Below are 19,690 nucleotides of genomic sequence, written 5' to 3' on the forward strand. Positions count from 1 at the left end.
TTCTGGGTTAGTAATCCACACTGAACATGTGCAAGCAGTGGGAATGTCATTGTGGTCTGCTGGCATGTGCAGGCTGCAACTCCTATGCACAGAGCACAACAGCAGCAACAATTAAATCACTTCCATTTTGGAATATTGCTCCAGTTACACCAAATCATTAGTATGAATGGGATTCACAATGTGATAATGAAGATAGCATTCAAAAATTAGTTCATCAAGCAGAATTCATGGGTTCCAGCCAAAACCATCACTGTTTCTTGAAGACATCAGATGGGTCTTTGGAAACCGGGAAATCAGACACCATTGTCAGCAAGACTGGAAACACACTCCAGTTCACCATGCAACTATTAGCACATATCCAAGCAGACCGCAGTAGCTGGATGAGTTGCAAGTCTCCTGCATTTAGCAGGGCTCTCAAGTGTAAACACTTGAACCTGCACAGAATACGCAGCATTGCAGATCATATGATTGTGGGCGCACTGATTTGCTACAAGTCATAGTAAATGCACAGAGCCATTCTTGCACATCACCAATCCTCAAACAATAAGATCTCTATCAGAATCCAACACCTCCGCCGCATCTGCTCCCACGATGAGTGATTCCACTCCCGCGCATCCCAGATATCCACGTTCTTCAAGGACCGCAACTTTCCCCCCATAGTGGTTGAGAACGCCCTTGACCGCGTCTCCTGCATTTCCCGCAACACATCCCTCACACCCTGCCCCCGCAACAACCACCCCAAGAGGATCCCCCTCGTCCTCACATACCACCCCTCCAACCTTCGGATACAACGCATCATCCTCCGACACTTCAGCCATCTACAATCCGACCCCACCACCCAAGACATTTTTCAATCCCCACCCTTGTCTGCCTTCTGGAGAGACCACTCTCTCCGTGACTCCCTTGTTCACTCCACACTGCCCTCCAACCCCACCACACCCAGCACCTTCCCCTGCAACAACAGGAAGTGCTACACTTGCCCCCACACCTCCTCCCTCACCCACATCCCAGGCCCCAAGGTGACTTTCCATATTAAGCAGAGGTTCACCTGCACATCTGCCAATGTGGTATACTGTATCCATTGCACCCGGTGTGGCTTCCTCTACATTGGGAAACCAAGCGGAGGCTTGGGGACCGCTTTGCAGAACACCTCCGCTCGGTTCGCAATAAACAACTGCACCTCCCAGTCGCGAACCATTTCCACTCCCCCTCCCGTTCCTCAGACGACATGTTCATCATGGGCTTCCTGCAGTGCCACAAGGATGCCACCCAAAAGTTGCAAGAACAATTCATATTCCGCCTGGGAACCCTGCAGCCCAATGGTATCAATGTGGACTTCACCAGCTTCAAAATCTCCCCTTCCCCCACTGCATCCCAAAACCAGCCCAGCTCGTCCCCTCCCCCCACTGCATCACAAAACAAGCCCAGCTCGTCCCCTCCACCCACTGCATCACAAAACCAGCCCAGCCTGCCTCCGCTTCCCTAACCTGTTCTTCCTCTCACCCATCCCTTCCTCCCATCTCAAGCCGCACCTCCATTTCCTACCTACTAACCTCATCCCACCTCCTTGACCTGTCCGTCTTCCCTGGACTAACCTATCCCTCCCTACCTCCCCACCTATACTCTCCTCTCTACCTATCTTCTTTTCTCTCCATCTTTGGTCCGCCTCCCTCTCTCTCCCTATTTATTCCAGTTCCCTCTCCCCATCCCCCTCTCTGATGAAGGGTCCAGGCCCGAAACGTCAGCTTTTGTGCTCCTGAGATGCTGCTTGGCCTGCTGTGTTCATCCAGCTTCACACTTTGTTATCTTGGATTCTCCAGCATCTGCAGTTCCCATTATCACCAACACCCAGCTCTTTCTAGTGAACATGATATTTAGACAAAATAAGAGTATTTGGGAAACATAAGAAATGAAATTACAGCATCACAGCTGACACCAGAAACAGTCCAATCCAATTCAACTGCAACTGCTAAATGCTACTAAACTGCGGGGAATTGGATATCTGGTTACCACTGCAGTGCAAGCAATTAGATATACAACTGATATTATGTTGTCAGGGATTGGGATCAGACACCACTGGATTGTCAGGAAATGGACTGGTATCCACCGCCAGACAGCTAGGGATTAGGTACACAGTTTTCCGTAATTTACCACAGATCAACAGTGACAGCTCAAATTTGTACATTACCTTCTCATCTCAGGGACTGAGCAGGATGAAGCCTAATTTCAGACGGAACAAGAAACTTTTGGGGATCAATCCTATTGTCTCTAATGAAAGATCAGTCAGAGTTGTTACAGGACAGTTAGAAATATGTACGTACATTCACTATTAGAATGTGACTTATCCAGAAGGCACTGTAGCAAACAATGGATGAGCTGTAAAAGCTTTAAGTGCTCATTTAGCCTTCTGAAATTGCCAGTCACTATATGAGCACAGGCCTGTAGTCCTAACTTTCTTAAGGATATGGGTCCAGCAATCCAAACTAAAAAAGCAGACAAGATAATGAAGTGTGAGGCTGGATGAACACAGCAGGCCAAGCAGCATCTCAGGAGCACAAAAGCTGACATTTCGGACCTAGACCCATCATCAGAGAGGGGGATGGGGTGGGGGTTCTGGAATAAGTAGGGAGAGAGGGGGAGGCGGACCGAAGATGGGGAGAAAAGAAGATAGGTGGAGAGGAGAGTATAGGTGGGGAGGTAGGGAGGGGATAGGTCAGTCCAGGAAAGACAGACAGGTCAAGGAGGTGGGATGAGGTTAGTAGGTAGGAGATGGAGGTGCGGCATGGGGTGGGAGGAAGGGATGGGTGAGAGGAAGAACAAGTTAGGGAGGCAGAGACAGGTTGGACTGGTTTTGGGATGCAGTGGGTGGAGGGGAAGAGCTGGGCTGGTTGTGTGGTGCAGTGGGGGGGGGGGACGAACTGGGCTGGTTTTGGGATACGGTGGGGGAAGGGGAGATTTTGAAGCTGGTGAAGTCCACATTGATACCATTGGGCTGCAGGGTTCCCAAGCGGAATATGAGTTGCTGTTCCTGCAACCTTCGGGTGGCATCATTGTGGCACTGCAGGAGGCCCTTCATGGACATGTCATCTAAAGAATGGGAGGGGGAGTGGAAATGGGTTGCGACTGGGAGGTGCAGTTGGTTATTGCGAAACGAGCGGAGGCGTTCTGCAAAGCGGTCCCCAAGCCTCCGCTTGGTTTCCCCAATGTAGAGGAAGCCACACCGGGTACAGTGGATGCAGTATACCACATTGGCAGATGTGCAGGTGAACCTCTGCTTAATGTGGAAAGTCATCTTGGGGCCTGGGATAGGGGTGAGGGAGGAGGTGTGGGGGCAAGTGTAGCATTTCCTGTTGTTGCAGGGGAAGGTGCCGGGTGTGGTGGGGTTGGAGGGCAGTGTGGGGCGAACAAGGGAGTCACGGAGAGAGTGGTCTCTCCGGAAAGCAGACAGGGGTGGGGATGGAAAAATGTCTTGGGTGGTGGGGTCAGATTGTAGATGGCTGAAGTGTCAGAGGATGATGCGTTGTATCCGGAGGTTGGTGGGGTGGTATGTGAGAACGAGGGGGATCCTCTTGGGGCAGTTGTGGCGAGGGCGAGGTGTGAGGGATGTGTTGCAGGAAATGCGGGAGACGCAGTCAAGGGCGTTCTTGACCACTGTGGGGGGAAAGTTGCGGTCCTTCAAGAACTTGGACATCTGGGATGTGCGGGAGTGGAATGCCTCATCGTGGGAGCAGATGCGGCGGAGGCGGAGGAATTGGGAATAGGGGATGGAATTTTTGCAGGAGGGTGGGTGGGAGGAGGTGTATTCTAGGTAGCTGTGGGAGTCGGTGGGCTTGAAATGGACATCAGTTACAAGCTGGTTGCCTGAGATGGAGACTGAGAGGTCCAGGAAGGTGAGGGATGTGCTGGAGATGGCCCAGGTAAACTGAAGGTTGGGGTGGAAGGTGTTGGTGAAGTGGATGAACTGTTCGAGCTCCTCTGGGGAGCAAGAGGCGGCGCTGATACAGTTATCAATGTAACGGAGGAAGAGGTGGCGTTTGGGGCCTGTGTAGGTGCGGAAGAGGGACTGTTCCACGTAACCTACAAAGAGGCAGGCATAGCTGGGGCCCATGCGGGTGCCCATGGCCACCCACTTTGTCTGTAGGAAGTGGGAGGAATCGAAAGAGAAGTTGTTGAGGGTGAGGACGAGTTCGGCTAGGCGGATGAGGGTGTCGGTGGAGGGGGACTGGTCGGGCCTGCGGGACAGGAAGAAGCAGAGGGCCTTGAGGCCATCTGCATGAGGAATACAGGTGTATAGGGACTGGACGTCCATGGTGAAAATGAGGTGTTGGGGGCCAGGGATTTGGAAGTCCTGGAGGAGGTGGAGGGCGTGAGTGGTGTCACGGACGTAGGTGGGGAGTTCCAGGACCAAAGGGGAGAAAATGGAGTCCAGATAGGTGGAGATGAGTTCGGTGGGGCAGGAGCAGGCTGAGACGATGGGTCGACCAGGGCAGGCAGGTTTGTGGATTTTGGGAAGGAGATAGAAACGGGCCGTGCGGGATTGGGGAACAATGGGGTTGGAGGCTGTGGGTGGGAGGTCCCCTGAGGTGATGAGGTCATGAATGGTGTTGGAGATGATGGTTTGGTGCTCGGGTGTGGGGTCATGATCGAGGGGGCGGTAGGAGGTGGTGTCGGAGAGTTGGCGTCTGGCCTCGGCGATGTAGAGGTCAGTGCGCCATACTACCACTGCGCCACCCTTGTCTGCGGGTTTGATGGTGAGGTTGGGGTTGGAGCGGAGGGCTGCCCGTTCCCCAATAATCCTATTTCCACATCTATAGTAAATCATTGAGAATTTACAACAAACTTGACAGATGTTCACTATACAGTAACTTTGATGGGCAGTAATCCTTTTTAGTTATGCCACAACTTCCTCCAAATGAATTTCAAGAAAAGAAGCAAGCTAAACCCCATCATTAACTCTGGTAGATCACCACAGATTGCATTCCTCCTCAGCTCAGTGACTTACTTGGCATGAACCAACTATTGGAGTATTGCTCAATCTAGAGCTGAATCATACATCTGATGCACTAAACATCACTGAGAACAGCCACAATTTTCTCTACAACCTGAATCCATTTTCACTGACCCCTAATAGAACATAGAACATAGAACAGTACAGCACAGAACAGGCCCTTCAGCCCACAATGTTGTGCCGACCATTGATCCTCATGTATGCACCCTCAAATTTCTGTGACCATATGCATGTCCAGCAGTCTCTTAAATGACCCCAATGACCTTGCTTCCACAACTGCTGCTGGCAACGCATTCCATGCTCTCACAACTCTCTGCGTAAAGAACCTGCCTCTGACGTCCCCTCTATACTTTCCACCAACCAGCTTAAAACTATGACCCCTCGTGCTAGCCATTTCAGCCCTGGGAAATAGTCTCTGGCTATCAACTCTATCTATGCCTCTCATTATCTTGTATACCTCAATTAGGTCCCCTCTCCTCCTCCTTTTCTCCAATGAAAAGAGACCGAGCTCAGTCAACCTCTCTTCATAAGATAAGCCCTCCAGTCCAGGCAGCATCCTGGTAAACCTCCTCTGAACCCTCTCCAAAGCATCCACATCTTTCCTATAATAGGGCGCCCAGAACTGGACGCAGTATTCCAAGTGCGGTCTAACCAAAGTTTTATAGAGCTGCAACAAGATCTCACGACTCTTAAACTCAATCCCCCTGTTAATGAAAGCCAAAACACCATATGCTTTCTTAACAAAAATCTGCGCATACTTCTGGAATCAAATATTCAAACATCTTTCTTTCCATTATGCTCCATTCTCTACAAAGTCCACCTTAACCAAAATATCACTGTTCATTTCCTATCCTCTGATAGTTCTTATTTGATTACCAAACTAAACTTACTCCAACTCCCTCCCAGAGCATTAACCTCTTTGTCAAACCTTTCACAGCTTTGCTCATCACAGACACTTTAACCTCTGAATCCTTCGTACATTTCCCCTTCCCTTCCCTCTGGTTGGCAACAAAACCATCCACCGGGGTACCACTTCTTGAACCTCACATCATGCAACTAAATCACTTCATTTTCTTAGTTTGAAAGCATCCCAAGACAAACTTTTATGATCCATCAGATCTCAGTTTATACTCCCATTACCCTAATTCTAATAATTTATTATTTTTATGGAATGTGAATGTCACTGAAGAACATTGGGATGATTTTTACATTAAATGGTAAAGTGAAGTTCTCAGCTGTCGGTGCTGAAAGAAATGAGGCGTTCGAAGTGTTAAAGTTTGCATTCTCATAGTAAATATATCTGAAGGCAGCTCAGCATTTAAAAGACCATGGGCATAGCAGTGAATGATTTACTCCATGTCGAGTAGTATTTTCAGCCAAAGCTCACACAAACAAAATCCAGTCTGCTCACATATTACTTTCAGACACTATATTTACTTTGACAGGAATAACTGTGCAGCTAAATAGTGCAAGGAAGTACATTGTAACTTAGCTCCCATTGTGACAAATCTCTGCAACTGTCAAGTATATGGCACTGTGTTTCTTTCAGTTTGATTTCATAGCAGTGTACTCCACAGACTGTTCCTGTAATGCATGCTGGGAACGGAATTACCCAACCAAGAAAAAGTTCCTTGAATTATTCCTTCTCAAAGCACAACATAGTAAATTGAATCATTTGCCTGTTTATTTTTGTGCAGCATGTAGTTCTCTCATTCTTCAAAACATAATATTCCGACAAAAAAGGCTGAGGCATTTTTTTTTCCACACAATTCCATGACAACGTAAAGATAGCTGAACAGCTATCTGGATTCGCAGTGTTTCATTTCAGCTATTGCAAGACAGAGAACTGAATTAGTAAAACTCTCAGTGTCTTCTACATAAAAGGTCAAAGTAAAACACTGCACTCAGCAATTACGCTCTACCTCTGATCTCTGTTGTTTATAATTGTAGCGCATCACCCCTACCAATCCACCCAAGAGTGAGGGAGCTTCAATTCACTGGAATTGCTCATCTCTTCCTTCATGTGTGGAAGGAATTACCAGAACAACTAAATATAAACATGCTCGTGCTATGTAAACACTAGTCCAAATCTGGAAACTTACTCTTATTTATGCCATGCAACAAATATATCAGTTTGTGAAGAATGGAAGTACTGTCACAATCATTTGTATATTTAATTTAAGAATTAAAGGCCCAGTTACTCTTATCATTCCGAGTTGATGATATTGTGATATTTTATCTTTTTTTTCCATCTTCTGGGATATGTAATTGCTTTGAATCCACAATGTCTAGGATTTGTGGTGTTGATCTAAGAAGGCCTGAACGGAACAGAAACTATCTGATAAAATTCAATTCTGTCATAAGCAACTAGCTAACAAAGCGTTCCTTTTCTGTCATTATTAACAATCACTGTCAAGGGAGTTTTTGCAGACCTGCACGAACTCACCTCGTAAACTTTGCCATAATGGAAACATATCCACACGTCACAAACCGGATGTCCACACAGTTCACAGGTGTTCCTCCTGCTCAGCTGGAGATCAGAGGAGTGCACTTCTTCACATGCCCTGCACCACCCACACAATCCCACTGATTCCCCACCCCTTGTGATTGTCAGCCTGACATTTGGGAATTAATAACCTGGCATCTCTGTTTTCTCTAAGGCCAGCATGTAATCAGATTGAGTGTACACCATGTGAAGAATATTTGTAAAACCGTATAATTTTCAGGTAGACTAATCATATGGTTATCTTTACTTACTTCATTTACTGTTCAACATGGGTTTTGAGTTGATTCTAATTACAGATTATGAACTGCATTCTAACTGTGTTAAAATCATGTCTGTTTGCACAGCCTCCCACGTAAATTTATTATTTCACAGCAACGCAAACCCCCACAATCTTTACCTCCTTCGGTTTTTTGTCCTCATATAAACAACAGGAGTTTATGACTCAAACTTGGCATCACTCAGTCACTTACTTTGTCTTCACAGTTTCTCTTTTCAGAAACCTGCAGTGCTTTAACAATCAAAAATGAATGGCTCCCAAAGAAACACATGATGAAAAGACATCTTGACAGATATTTGGATTGGAAAAGTTTAGACGGATATGGACCAAACGCAGGCAAGTGGGACCAATTCAGTTTAGGAAACATACAACATAGAACAATACAGTGCAGAACAGGCCCTTCGGCCCTCGATGTTGCGCCAACCTGTGAACTAATCTAAGTCCCTCCCCCTACACTATCCCATCATCATCCATATGCTTACCCAAGGACTGTTTAAATGCCCCTAATGTGACTGAGTTCACTACATTGGCAGGCAGGGCATTCCACGCCCGTGCCACTGTCTGAGTAAAGAACCTGCCTCTGACATCTGTCATAAATCTATCACCCCTCAATTTGTAGCTATGTCCCCTCGTACAAGCCGATGTCATCATCCTAGGAAAAAGACTCTCACCGTCCACCCTATCTAATCCTCTGATCATCCTGGTCGGCATGGATAATTTGGCCCAAAGGGCCTGTTTCTGTGCCGTATACATCTATGACTCTATGACACCTACATTGCAGTTGTAAAGACAATTTTGGGATGTACATCACAAGGCAGTGTGTTGTTCTTTATTAACTCTCATCTCTAAAAATCACCTAAACTGTTGAAAATGCACCTGTTTTCAAGAAAAAGCTTTGTTTATAAAGCAACATGACTTTGTTTAAAACAATGCAAAGTAAAATAAGTGGAAAATTCAGAAAATGTATTGGCACACACAAAGAACTTATCTAACTGCTTACTTCACCAATACCACCAGTAGTGACAGGGGTTGCAGTAAACTGGCTGAAACAGATACTGCGGAGCAGTTCAACAGTTTCAAAGTTGGATCTCTGGAGTTTCTATTTCACCAATCCTGACAGGCCACCCAGTCACTGTCATTTTCACAACAGTCATTTCATGACCTGTTTTGGTCACAGCATGCACAATATTTCATTGGCATTAGAGCAGAAAGATTCTGGAAAGGTAAGTTTGACAGCCCACTAAGGAAGGTGAAAAAATGGAACTCATTACAACAAACGTATTTAATTTGAAGACAGAAAAGCATTTACAGATTATAATAGTAGAATTATTGAGGGAAGAAGGTCAACTTTAGCATAGGAGTCACTGTGAAGTGGTGGGGTGTGATAGCCAGTCTCTTGGCTGCATATCCTGTGTATTACTTTGCTTACCATTGCCAAACTGCTCTCCACTCTTCGATATTGTCTACCGACACACTCAACTCATCCCCACCAAATCCTGCCAACCTTTGATAACAAAGTGTGGAGCTGGACGAACACAGCAGGCCAAGCAGCATCTTAGGAGCACAATAGCTTTTGTGCTCCTGAGGCGCTGCTTGGCCTGCTGTGTTCATCCAGCTCCACACTTCGTTATCTCGGATTCTCCGGCATCTGCAGTTCCTGTTATCTCCTGCCAACCTTTGAGCCGACCAACAATGTCATGGCCCAAGTTTGGCAAGCTGCTTTCGAATGACCATTCAGCAGGTCACCAGCTGAATTCAAATGAAACCCATGCCTCAAAATCATTGCAACACCCTCTTTGTTAAAATGGACAGTCACCCTCTGAACCATCCTGATCAGGAGCCTGAAAGAGACAGAACGTACTACACAGGGCCCTACCTGATGGGAAATGGTTTGACCCACTGGAAATAATCAGGCATGAAGAAAACTGCAATCAAATAAAATGTTTCATAACACATTGCACAACAACAACTTGTATTCATATAGCACCTTGAATGTAATAAAGTATCCCAAGAAGCACAAGGGGGGAACGTGCCATTACTTATATCTTCCTTGAATAAAAGAATTATGTTGACTGTGAAACTTGGATTCAAGTCAAACATATAATTTAAATACACAACTTTTTTTGCAGATCAGAACCAGCTTTGGCTTGTACAAAATTCACACTGACCAACAATCAACTCATTTCACTGCATGGCACTTCTACTCAGATCTATTCTATTCAAACGAGATTACAACAAACACGATCTAACCGGCTGCACAAACACAGAAGATGCTGGAAAAGCTCAGCAGTTCTGGCAGCATCTGTGAAGAGAAAATCAGAGTTAATGTTTCGGGTGCGGTGACCCTTCCTTCTGACCGGGGGACGTGAAACGTTGACTCTGATTCTCTCTTTACAGATACAGCCAGACCTGCTGAGCTTTTCCAGCAACTTCTGTTTTTATTCCTGATATACAGCAGCCGCGGTTCTTTCGCTTTTTAATCAGCTTGCACCACTGCAAATCTATAAGGGTTACAGAACCATCACCTGATGCAAATAAAATGATTTTAAGTTATGGGAAAGCCTAACAACTTTCCAGTTTTGAACACAGAAACGATTACAAGCTGTAAGTGGCCCAGTTGGGCGAGCCGTGTTGCCTCCTTTTAAAGGGGCTGCTATACCTTTAAAGCACAGCACAGGGCTAGATCTAGATTCTCCTCTGATTAGATCTGTCTCTACAAAAGGCCAACAGGAAGAAAAAAACGCTTAGATCGTGTCTTTACCAGTGCAGAACTGTAGCAGCGAGGAGGTGTCGTAGAGGCTACTATAGCCTGAGTAGCCGTCCTCCATCCTCAAGCCGAAGCCTCCTGTCTCTCCGTGACTTAGTTTACCCGCCACAGGAGCTATCCCCCATTCACCGTCCACTTTTCCGGAGGCTCCCTGCCAGTGTCAGTTACCATAGCAACCCATTCAATCAGTTTCTCTTCCCCCCGTTTTCCACCGCCTTTCCTTTCAAAAATAAAAAAAATGTTTTCTTTTCCCCCTCTGAATCTCTGCCCCCTCGGAGACACAAACCCAGAGGTTTCCTGAGGCAGCCGCCCGGCAGCAAATCCCAATCAAAAAAAAGCTGAATGTTTCAGACAGCGAGGGAGAAGGATTGCCAAACTGTGTCTCTAGTTCTGCCCGTCGGTAATCTTAGAGCAGTAAAACCAGGACGAGCATCCTTTCAAAATACAGCCAGGAAAGCCCGGGCCAATAAGCTCGCAGCAGGCGAGCAGCTGCTGAACTCGGCGTGAAAATGCAACTGAGCTCAGGGCGAGGGAGCAAGTTGCAAGGGAGAATCTGCAGGGATCTCCCAGCCTCATTGATCAAGCGGCCATTTCCACCAGCTAATGGATATCTGCGTGGAGCTCGTCCCACCACCAGGCACTTTTTTTGAACCAGCTGATCGCAAACAGGTTTGGAAAAGCTGGCCGAGGCAAAAACGAAGAGAGGGGGCTTTATGCGACTTCGTCGACCACTGCTTCGGATCATTCTAGGGAATGCAGTGCTGGCTTTATATATAAACTAGATTCGGTGTTAGCGAACTAAACCGAATACCTCCCGAAAAGGCCAGGACTTTTATTCTAAAATGCTTCCTAAATATTTCCATTCATTCAGCAGCAGGCCCTGCAATTTATTCGAAGACATTGCCTGGGGAATATTTGGACTTTGGTTGCTACAATAGGATTTTTCTCAAGACACATAACAAGTTTATTAAGTTTAGTTGTAGCTCATAATCGTTAAAAGCATTGGAAGCTACATTTCAGTGAATTTTCATTCTAATTCCCAAGTCGATTCCTGCAAATTTCTCTCTAGCCTATTGCTTCTGTGTGTATACTTAAAAATAAACTCAGTAGGCAAAGCAGCTTCAATGTTTGGCAAGGTTACAAGAGAGGTAATGTTGGACAATAATTCCCTGGAGGCCCACTGGGGCAGCCTAGTGTAGAATAGCTGGTACATACGCCCCTGTTTGTAACGTTAGCCGCGCCTGCACGCCATGAACTTTTTCTTTAAATTGCATCAAAAACTAACTCTATTGAACTAAAATCGAGCAAATCTTTAAAATTAATTTTGCAGTATTCCAAGTGTCTTTCCCTACTTGTAATTTCACCAGATGAATGAATATAGTAGGATGGAACAACAGATGAAATACAATCCCCAGGTCACATGCAGAGTTTAAGAAAAAGTTTGGTTTTGTTAGAAAGCTAATACCTGGAGAGTATAGTGTTCTTATAAATTTAATCATATTGGACTTGAAATGTTAACTCTGTTTCTCTCTCCACAAATGCTGTCAGACCTGCTGAGTTTTCCCAACACTTTCTGCTTTTATTTCAGCAGCTGTAGTGCTTTGTACGTTCATTTGTAATGGTACCTGTTTGAATAGATAGCCATGAACACAGGCAAAATATCAACAAAGGATAATGTTCACCTTAAATAATTCAAAATATGAACAGATATTCCTGTGATACAAAGCAGAATCAATACCAATACTGTGGGACCACATTACGTTAAAGTCAGTCTGCTTCTTTGGTATATGCAGAAATAAAGATCTGCATTTATACGGAATATTTCACAGGGAGCCCCAAAGCCCTTTGTCAATGAAGAACTTTTGTAATGTAAGAACATTGTTTATGCTTGTGTTAGCAGTGATCAAATATCATTCTCTTGTTAGTAGATAATAGGCCCTGCAGGTCTGCTGTCTTAACAGTTTCACTTATTCTTTGAGAACCTGGCACTCCAAGCATTTGCATCCTTTCATATTCCAGACAGTTGATAAATTTTTCTTGACTACTCCAAGAGGTTGCTGAGGAAGTGGTTTTTTTTATGACCCAGTCTGCACTTACTCTGATCATAACACCTGAAATCAAACTGGCCAGCCCAACATTGATGTGGGCTTCTTTCAAAAAAGTGACTCTATTTTTCTGGTGAGAGTCTAAAAACAAACAAATCTCAATTTCGATCCCATGACTTCTCTGGAATTTGAAATAATTATATAAATTACAGCCATATATTTGTTAGGGCTATAATAAAGCAAAATACATGCAATTTCCCCATACGTAATCAGTGGAAGGGTAGTTCTACCTGAAGCACTATAAATCTAGAGAGAATAATGAAATAGAATAGATCAGAAAAGACAAGAAAAACTCCTGATGGTCTGTTAATAAAACACCACGGCATATCTGAAGTAAGTTAGATGAAATCACACTGTAAGATATGATGCAAGCCCACATGGATGGCTGCAATGATCAAGTCATCCTGATATGTTGTGATGGATTAAACATTTAGTAGTTGTATGTTTCGTCACTGGAAGAAGAACATTGTTGAACACAATTAGGTTAATGCCAGTGCAGATCAGGATGGAGCATTGAATTATTGTGGGTGTCATGTTCAAATAATATCTTTAATATGCATTGTTCAAACAGACACAAAAAACACCACAGCACCGGTCACACAGCAAGTAATTGATTTTCTATCTTGTCAATGTTTCTTTCAGTTGACATCACCAGTTACTCATTTTCTGTTAGTCGAACCTTGCTGCACACAGATTGGAAGCTACATTTGAGTTCGTAACAGTGACTGCCACATTTTCAGATACCGCTAGCATGTGGTAGTCTGATTTGGGTGGCTCAAGCCAACAATCTTCCTTTCTCTGTGCTGGGTCTAGGAGTTGTCTAAGGATCAGTAGTACAGGATAGACCTCAAGTGAATCTAAACAGAAGCTGCACTTGGGTGGGAATTTAGTGTGGGAGATAGCAAAGTTGAACTACATTAAAGGCTGAAATTAGGCAGAATTTTAATTGACAGGGGTGTCTAGTGTTATGAGGTGTGGCCCAGGCGAGAAAATGGAAAAGGCCACAATCACATCAGCCATAATATTATTGGATGGTGAAACGAGCTCAAAATGCTGAAAAGCCTACTCCTGCTTCTGTTTTCTTATGTTCTTCATTAACAATGTAGTTTATTGTATGATAGCAACAGTATGGTTTACATTAGTAATTATGGCTCATTAGTAAAGACTCTTGGGAGCAGTATAGAATACATTTGCTAACTCTGTCTACTGGTGCAGAACTCCTCTGTCTCCACCCAAAGATTGTATGATGTCACCAGATTGTAACAAGAACATTAAGTCCATCAGAACCATTACTTCATACACAGTGACAACACAAGCAGCAATCCATTAGTCGTGAAGCACTCAAACCATTAAAAGCATTGTATAAATGTAAAATAAAGTAATAATAAAGAACAAAGACACTTACAGTACAGGAACAAGCTCTTTGGCCCACCAAGCCTGCACTGACATGCTGCCAATCACAACTAAAACCCTCCACCCTTCCAGGGACCATATCCCTTTATTCCCATCCTATTGATATATTTGTCAAGATGCCCTTTAAAAGTCACTATCTGTTTCCACTAGCTCCCCCAGCAGCGAGTTCCAGGCACCCACCACCCTCTGTGTAAAAGAATTGCCTCATACATCACCTTTAAACCTTGCCCCTTGAATCTTAAACCAATGGCTCCAAGTAACTGACACTTCCACTCTGAGAGAAAGCTTCTGACAGTCCACTCTGTCCATGGCCTTCGTAATCTTGTACACCTCTATCAGGGTGCCCCTCAATCTCCATTGTTCCAGTGAGAACAACCCAAGTTTCTCCAACTTCACCTCATAACTAATGCCCTCATACCAGGCAACATCCTGGTAAATTTTTTCTGTACCCTCTCCCAAGCCACCACATCCTTCTGGTAGTGTCATGACCAGAATTGAACACAATATTCCAAATGCGGCCTAACTAAGGTACTGAACCACTGAAAATCTTCAGGTTTGTGCTGAATTTGCTGATGTCATGGAAAGCCCAAGGGGGACTGTGATAGACATTACCATCACTGCATTAGAAATTGACTGTTACACACATCCCTATTTGATATCAACCTCTTATGAAAGTATGCATGTGTGGACATTGATTGACTACAAGATACCACTCAAATTTATTGCCCATAAAATAACCTGTTAGCAATCAATCTCTTTTCAAACATGGGAAAGGCAATGCAAAAGATGGCATGTTGAATTGTATCCCAGGAAAAATTGAACGAAAAGCTGGGTAACACTGAAAACCTGACGTGTTGTCAGCAATTCCATTGCAAGGATTACCCAAATTGCATTGTTAATGCAAGGGAAGAAAATGTATTCCTCGAGTAATCTCACTGTTAGACACAGAAAGCTATGGCTTCCATATTTTTGACTCGTGGCCGATTGAGTTAACTCACTGTGAAGTTTTACAGACAAGAGTACAATCTTTCAGGAACAGGATGTGGAAAAACAAAATAATTGATAGAAGGAAATCCAGTTTACTCTGCAGACGTACGCTGTTACATCCTGCTGCTGACCCATGCCAATCTAATTTTACACAGCAGCCTTTATTTGTTGATGAATGGAATCATTACCTGCACACATTTACTTTTTATGGCTTTCTTTAAATTTAGTATTTGATTGTTTTGCTCAAGTTCCTCTTTTGCACTTTCAGATTGTTGCCCATTTAAGCTGCCATCTCTTTCTCATTAATACTGAAATCCTAACACAAATATTCTTTCCCTCCATGCTTCACAGATTGTGCCATTGTAGTTCCCTGATTTTGTGGAGAGGATGAGAATGGCCAAAGCATTCAGTAAAGTTAGAGGTGCAGAAGTTTTGCTAATCTTAAAGGCAGAATCTCATTCATATCTTCGGGCTCTGCCTTCTGCTCAGCAGACCAGCAAACAGGACACAACGATTCTTTAGGAAATTCTCTGGCCAGTGGGAGATGGCAATAGGCCGATCCACAAAGAACAGCATGTAGAGAATGGGGCATGTCCTCTTCCTCGTTGCTGGCAGGAAGTGCAAACAAACTGGAAAATGCCAGTTCACCTCTGACAATGAGTGTTAAAGACCATTAAGCTATTTGAAATGGTTACCCACCTGATAGAATGGAATGGGTGGAGCTGAGACTAGAACATGTTGTGAGATCCCCCATCCAGCTGACTGGGTCTGCCCCCATTAGAACCTAAACATTTGGCCATGAAAACTGACACTCATGTTAAGTTGTAAAATAACTTTTCCCCATTTTAATGCACTGCTATGATTCCCAGAAGGGACAGTGCTTCTGTATTTCCTATTAAAGATATTTTCATTAACCAGTTCAGGCATGTTATGATAAATTTATGGAGCAGTTGGGTCTTGAATTTGAGCCCTCTATCTGTCCATTTTATACCTGCTATGTTGAATTCAGGGGGAAGCAGAATAGGTTAGATAATAGCTTTTCATTTTTGTGGACCTTCACTCAAATCTAACCTGTGTTGCGTATCAGCAGTAAGAGTCCAATGCAATATTAGTTTGGATAACCTCAGTCCAGTTCCTCATGGGTAAGTGAATTAACGAGCTGCCACTAATTGGCAAGTTCACTTAGAGAGGAATATGGTAAATAGATAAAATGCCTTTCTGGAACGGCCGTTGGGTGAACTACAAATGTGGCTCCTGAGGTGAAGGAGTTCGTTATCCAGTATTCACCCTAATGAAGGCAAAAAGTTAACAGGAAACTTACTGGGTCTGTCTTTGTTTTCTCAAAGAGCAGCAGTGGTTTAAAATTAAGCTGAAAAGAAATTCTCAGGTCCCCTTTAGTATACCTGAACGATTTTTGTTACAGCATTAGTACTATGTCGAATAGACATAGACAGAATAAACACAAGTGAATTTCACCGTATAAAGAAATAGCTGTTGTTTGGAATGACCAGGTAAAATGATGTGACTGCTATATTTGATCTCTATTACATAGCAAAGATTTTAATAAAATGAGAAGCTGGGCGGGTGTTCAGTTTCACATCATCTTTTAGCATTCGCTCCCTATTTGTACTAGAGATTTACGTACTCAAAGCACAATGGCACCCTGTGAATAAATGGAAGATTTTCCCACAGTCTGAAGTCAGGTGCTAGGTCCCACAGGATAGTAACCATTGCTCCACTATTGTTCTTTTCTCGCTTTGCTGGAAGCTGGCCAATCTCCTGAGAGGAACGAAGCTTGAAACATTATGCTTCAGAGTCCATGCCTGTCAGATTTAACTACTCAAGTTAGCAAGACGAAACGTCCAGTGATATCTATTAGGGCACTGAAACATGAACTGCTGGCCGGCCGTGAGTTTTGTTATAGACAGCCTGGTATTAAGATAATGATCACGGATTATTTTAAGTCAGCAAACGGTATAGATTTCCATCCAGGTTGATGTTACATTAAGTCACTTTGGCAGAGATTCACTGGACATTAACTTCCTTAACAAATCTTCTTCCTATGTGCTGAATTTTAAGCTTAGCGAGATAAAGGGAACAGATCACGGGCTAACCGGCAGCGAAGAAAATGTAGAAACTGCTGTCTCATATCTGTCAGCGCTGACACTTGGTCTCAGACGTAGGTCGGGATGTGGAATGAAATTAATGCACAAACATCGGGAAAATGAACGAAGAATTTGGATTAGAAACGGTACAGGATGAGTTGTGTTCAGTTCCGCCTCTCTCTCCGGTGGCCCTTTGTAGAGGTTATGGATGAAAAGCGGATCAGAACAGAATAGCATCTGTCTCAGGTGCGATTATCTTCATAGCTGCGATGTAAATTCACAATCACTGCCTTTGCTCACGTAGGAAGGGGCTGCTGCTTAGACAAAGTATCAGAGAGCGCAGCGTACCCATGGAACTATACCCATCCACAAGAAGACAAAAGGTACATTGAGTGGGATTATCCGTGTAGATAAGGAGGAATAATGAGGATGTTGATAATGACGGTGGCTATGTGCATAGTGAAAAGTGATTCCATCCAAACAATGAGCGGGGGAAATCTATAAATATTCAAGACTGGATCCCTGTAAACAATGCGCGAATGTCTCTGAACAATGACACAACAGGGTGTCCATTAGCAAACTGAGTTTTGCCTTGTTGTGCTGATTTTATTTAAATTTACAAGGTTCCGTTTTAGGATCAAGTCCAAAGCAGTTAACTCTTTATCACACAAGGGTTCTCCGAAGCAGCGGGACCACAGAATCGATTTCAGATATCATGGTAACAGCATCTTAGGAGCACAAAAGCTGACGTTTCGGGCCTAGACCCTTCATCGGAAAAGGGTGTAGGCCCGAAACGTCAGCTTTTGTGCTCCTGAGATGCTGCTTGGCCTGCTGTGTTCATCCAGCCTCACATTTTATCACCACACTTTGTTATCTCGGATTCTCCAGCATCTGCACTTCCCATTATCTCAGATATCATGGTGACGGTTTTGTTTAACCTTACAAGATGTAGTAGTTTTTTTGAAAAATGGAAAGATTTCAGCAGGTGAGCAAATGAACTCGTTACATCATTGATTAATATTTAGATCAACAACAAACATAGCCTCCTTTGTCTTCGCTCCCGGTTGGTAAAACATTTAGTGTGATTAATTACATCATTGAAAGTATATTGCCTAAACACTGAATTAAGGCAGGTGACAAGGAAGAGATAAGAGTGATCTGTATACCAACTAGGCAACAGGAACCTATTTTTCAGAGATAGCAGGAACTGCAGATGCTGGAGAGTCTCGGCCCAAAGTGTCAGCCTTCCTGCTCCACTGATGCTGCTTGGCCTGCTGTGTTCATCCAGCTCTACACCTTTTTATCTAGGAACCTTTTTTTGGTTGTGAAGGATCCTAAACAGTTTAGCTTGAGAAGAATGGTTGAGTTAAGCAACATTCAAAGCTTCAATAAGCTGAATGTTAATGGTTTGCGTCCTTGTCCTATCATAGTAAAATGTTGTTCCAGTCTGTTTTCCGCATAGCATTATGTTGAAGTTACAGCAGAGAAACAAACCATTGCTTATAGTTAACGTTATCCTCATCTAACTGTTCTTCATCCAATCCTATTAGCATATCGTTCTGTTCATTTCTTCCTCATGGACTAATCTAGCTTCATCTTATTCCCATTTTATGCTACAGGGAAGGAAATTCAAATAGCAGGGCATTTCAAAAACTGTTTGCATTTTATGTTCTTTCAACACAAAAACATTTCAATGCATTTCACAGAAACTTAATCAGATGATAAACAAACGTTGAATCTAAGAAGTTAATTCAATGATGAAAAACCAGGACATTAAAGGAGCTCATGAGAACTGGTTGAGCAAACTGTTTAAGGCAAGAATTATAGAGGGTGGGATCTAGACAGCTGAAGGTATTGGTGGGTATAGAGAGGGTAAATGGTGAGAGGTAGGATTGAAAGGAGTTGCTTATTTCCTGTGCTGTGGGAGGTTTTAAAGCACATACTAAAAGAAAAGGTAGAAAGGCATAAAGGGTTTAGAAGGGATTCCAGAACTGAGGCCAACAGTGCAGCCTCCAGTGGTGGAAAAGTTTACATGCAAAAGGCCAGAATTAAATGGTAATAAAATTGGAGATTCGTAGGGCTGGACATAATTACTGAGGTGGGAAAGGCTGAGCCCATGAACAAGTCAAAAACAAAAATGACAATTTTTAAATGGACTAGGAGCCAGTGACCACGCAATTGATGAGTAAATTGAACTTTGAGCAATTATGGACATGAGTAGCAGAGATTTGGATGATCTCAAATATAGACAGAGAATAGAATATGGGAGTGTGTTGGAAAGCTTGTGTCTAAATGTAACAACAGCACGGATGAGGGATGCTTAAAACAGTGACTGTGCTTCAGAGGTATCGAATTGGCTGTATAACATATCCTGAGGTTTTGGAAAGGTGCCATATAAAATCAAAGGCTGAATCTTATTGTTTTGGGTAAGTCTGAGTTGATTCAAGTTTATTAGAAGTTTTTAGCCTTACAGGTTCTTGCGCCACATCTTATCAAATGTTATGCATCAAATACCGACCTCA

General features: G+C 43.7%; 1 protein-coding gene across 10 annotated transcripts in view; it reads right to left on the reverse strand.

Annotated features, from left to right (window-relative positions):
• eml1 (EMAP like 1) overlaps window positions 1–19,690 on the reverse strand; it is a 248,697-nt gene that overhangs the window by 131,524 nt on the left and 97,483 nt on the right. The window contains exon 1 of one of the 10 annotated variants that reach the window (XM_048537394.2): window positions 10,553–11,016. The exons of 4 other annotated variants lie outside the window; for them this stretch is intronic. In XM_048537394.2, the coding sequence (XP_048393351.1) occupies window positions 10,553–10,619 (67 nt within the window). In that variant the 5' untranslated portion in view covers window positions 10,620–11,016. Of the gene's footprint in view, window positions 1–10,552; window positions 11,017–19,690 lie in introns of those variants that run through there. 5 more of the 10 variants (XM_048537398.2, XM_048537395.2, XM_048537397.2 and 2 more) reach the window with 5 other exon arrangements.

Source organism: Stegostoma tigrinum, chromosome 10, assembly GCF_030684315.1.
Source record: "Stegostoma tigrinum isolate sSteTig4 chromosome 10, sSteTig4.hap1, whole genome shotgun sequence".
In the NCBI taxonomy this organism is placed as follows: domain Eukaryota; kingdom Metazoa; phylum Chordata; class Chondrichthyes; order Orectolobiformes; family Stegostomatidae; genus Stegostoma; species Stegostoma tigrinum.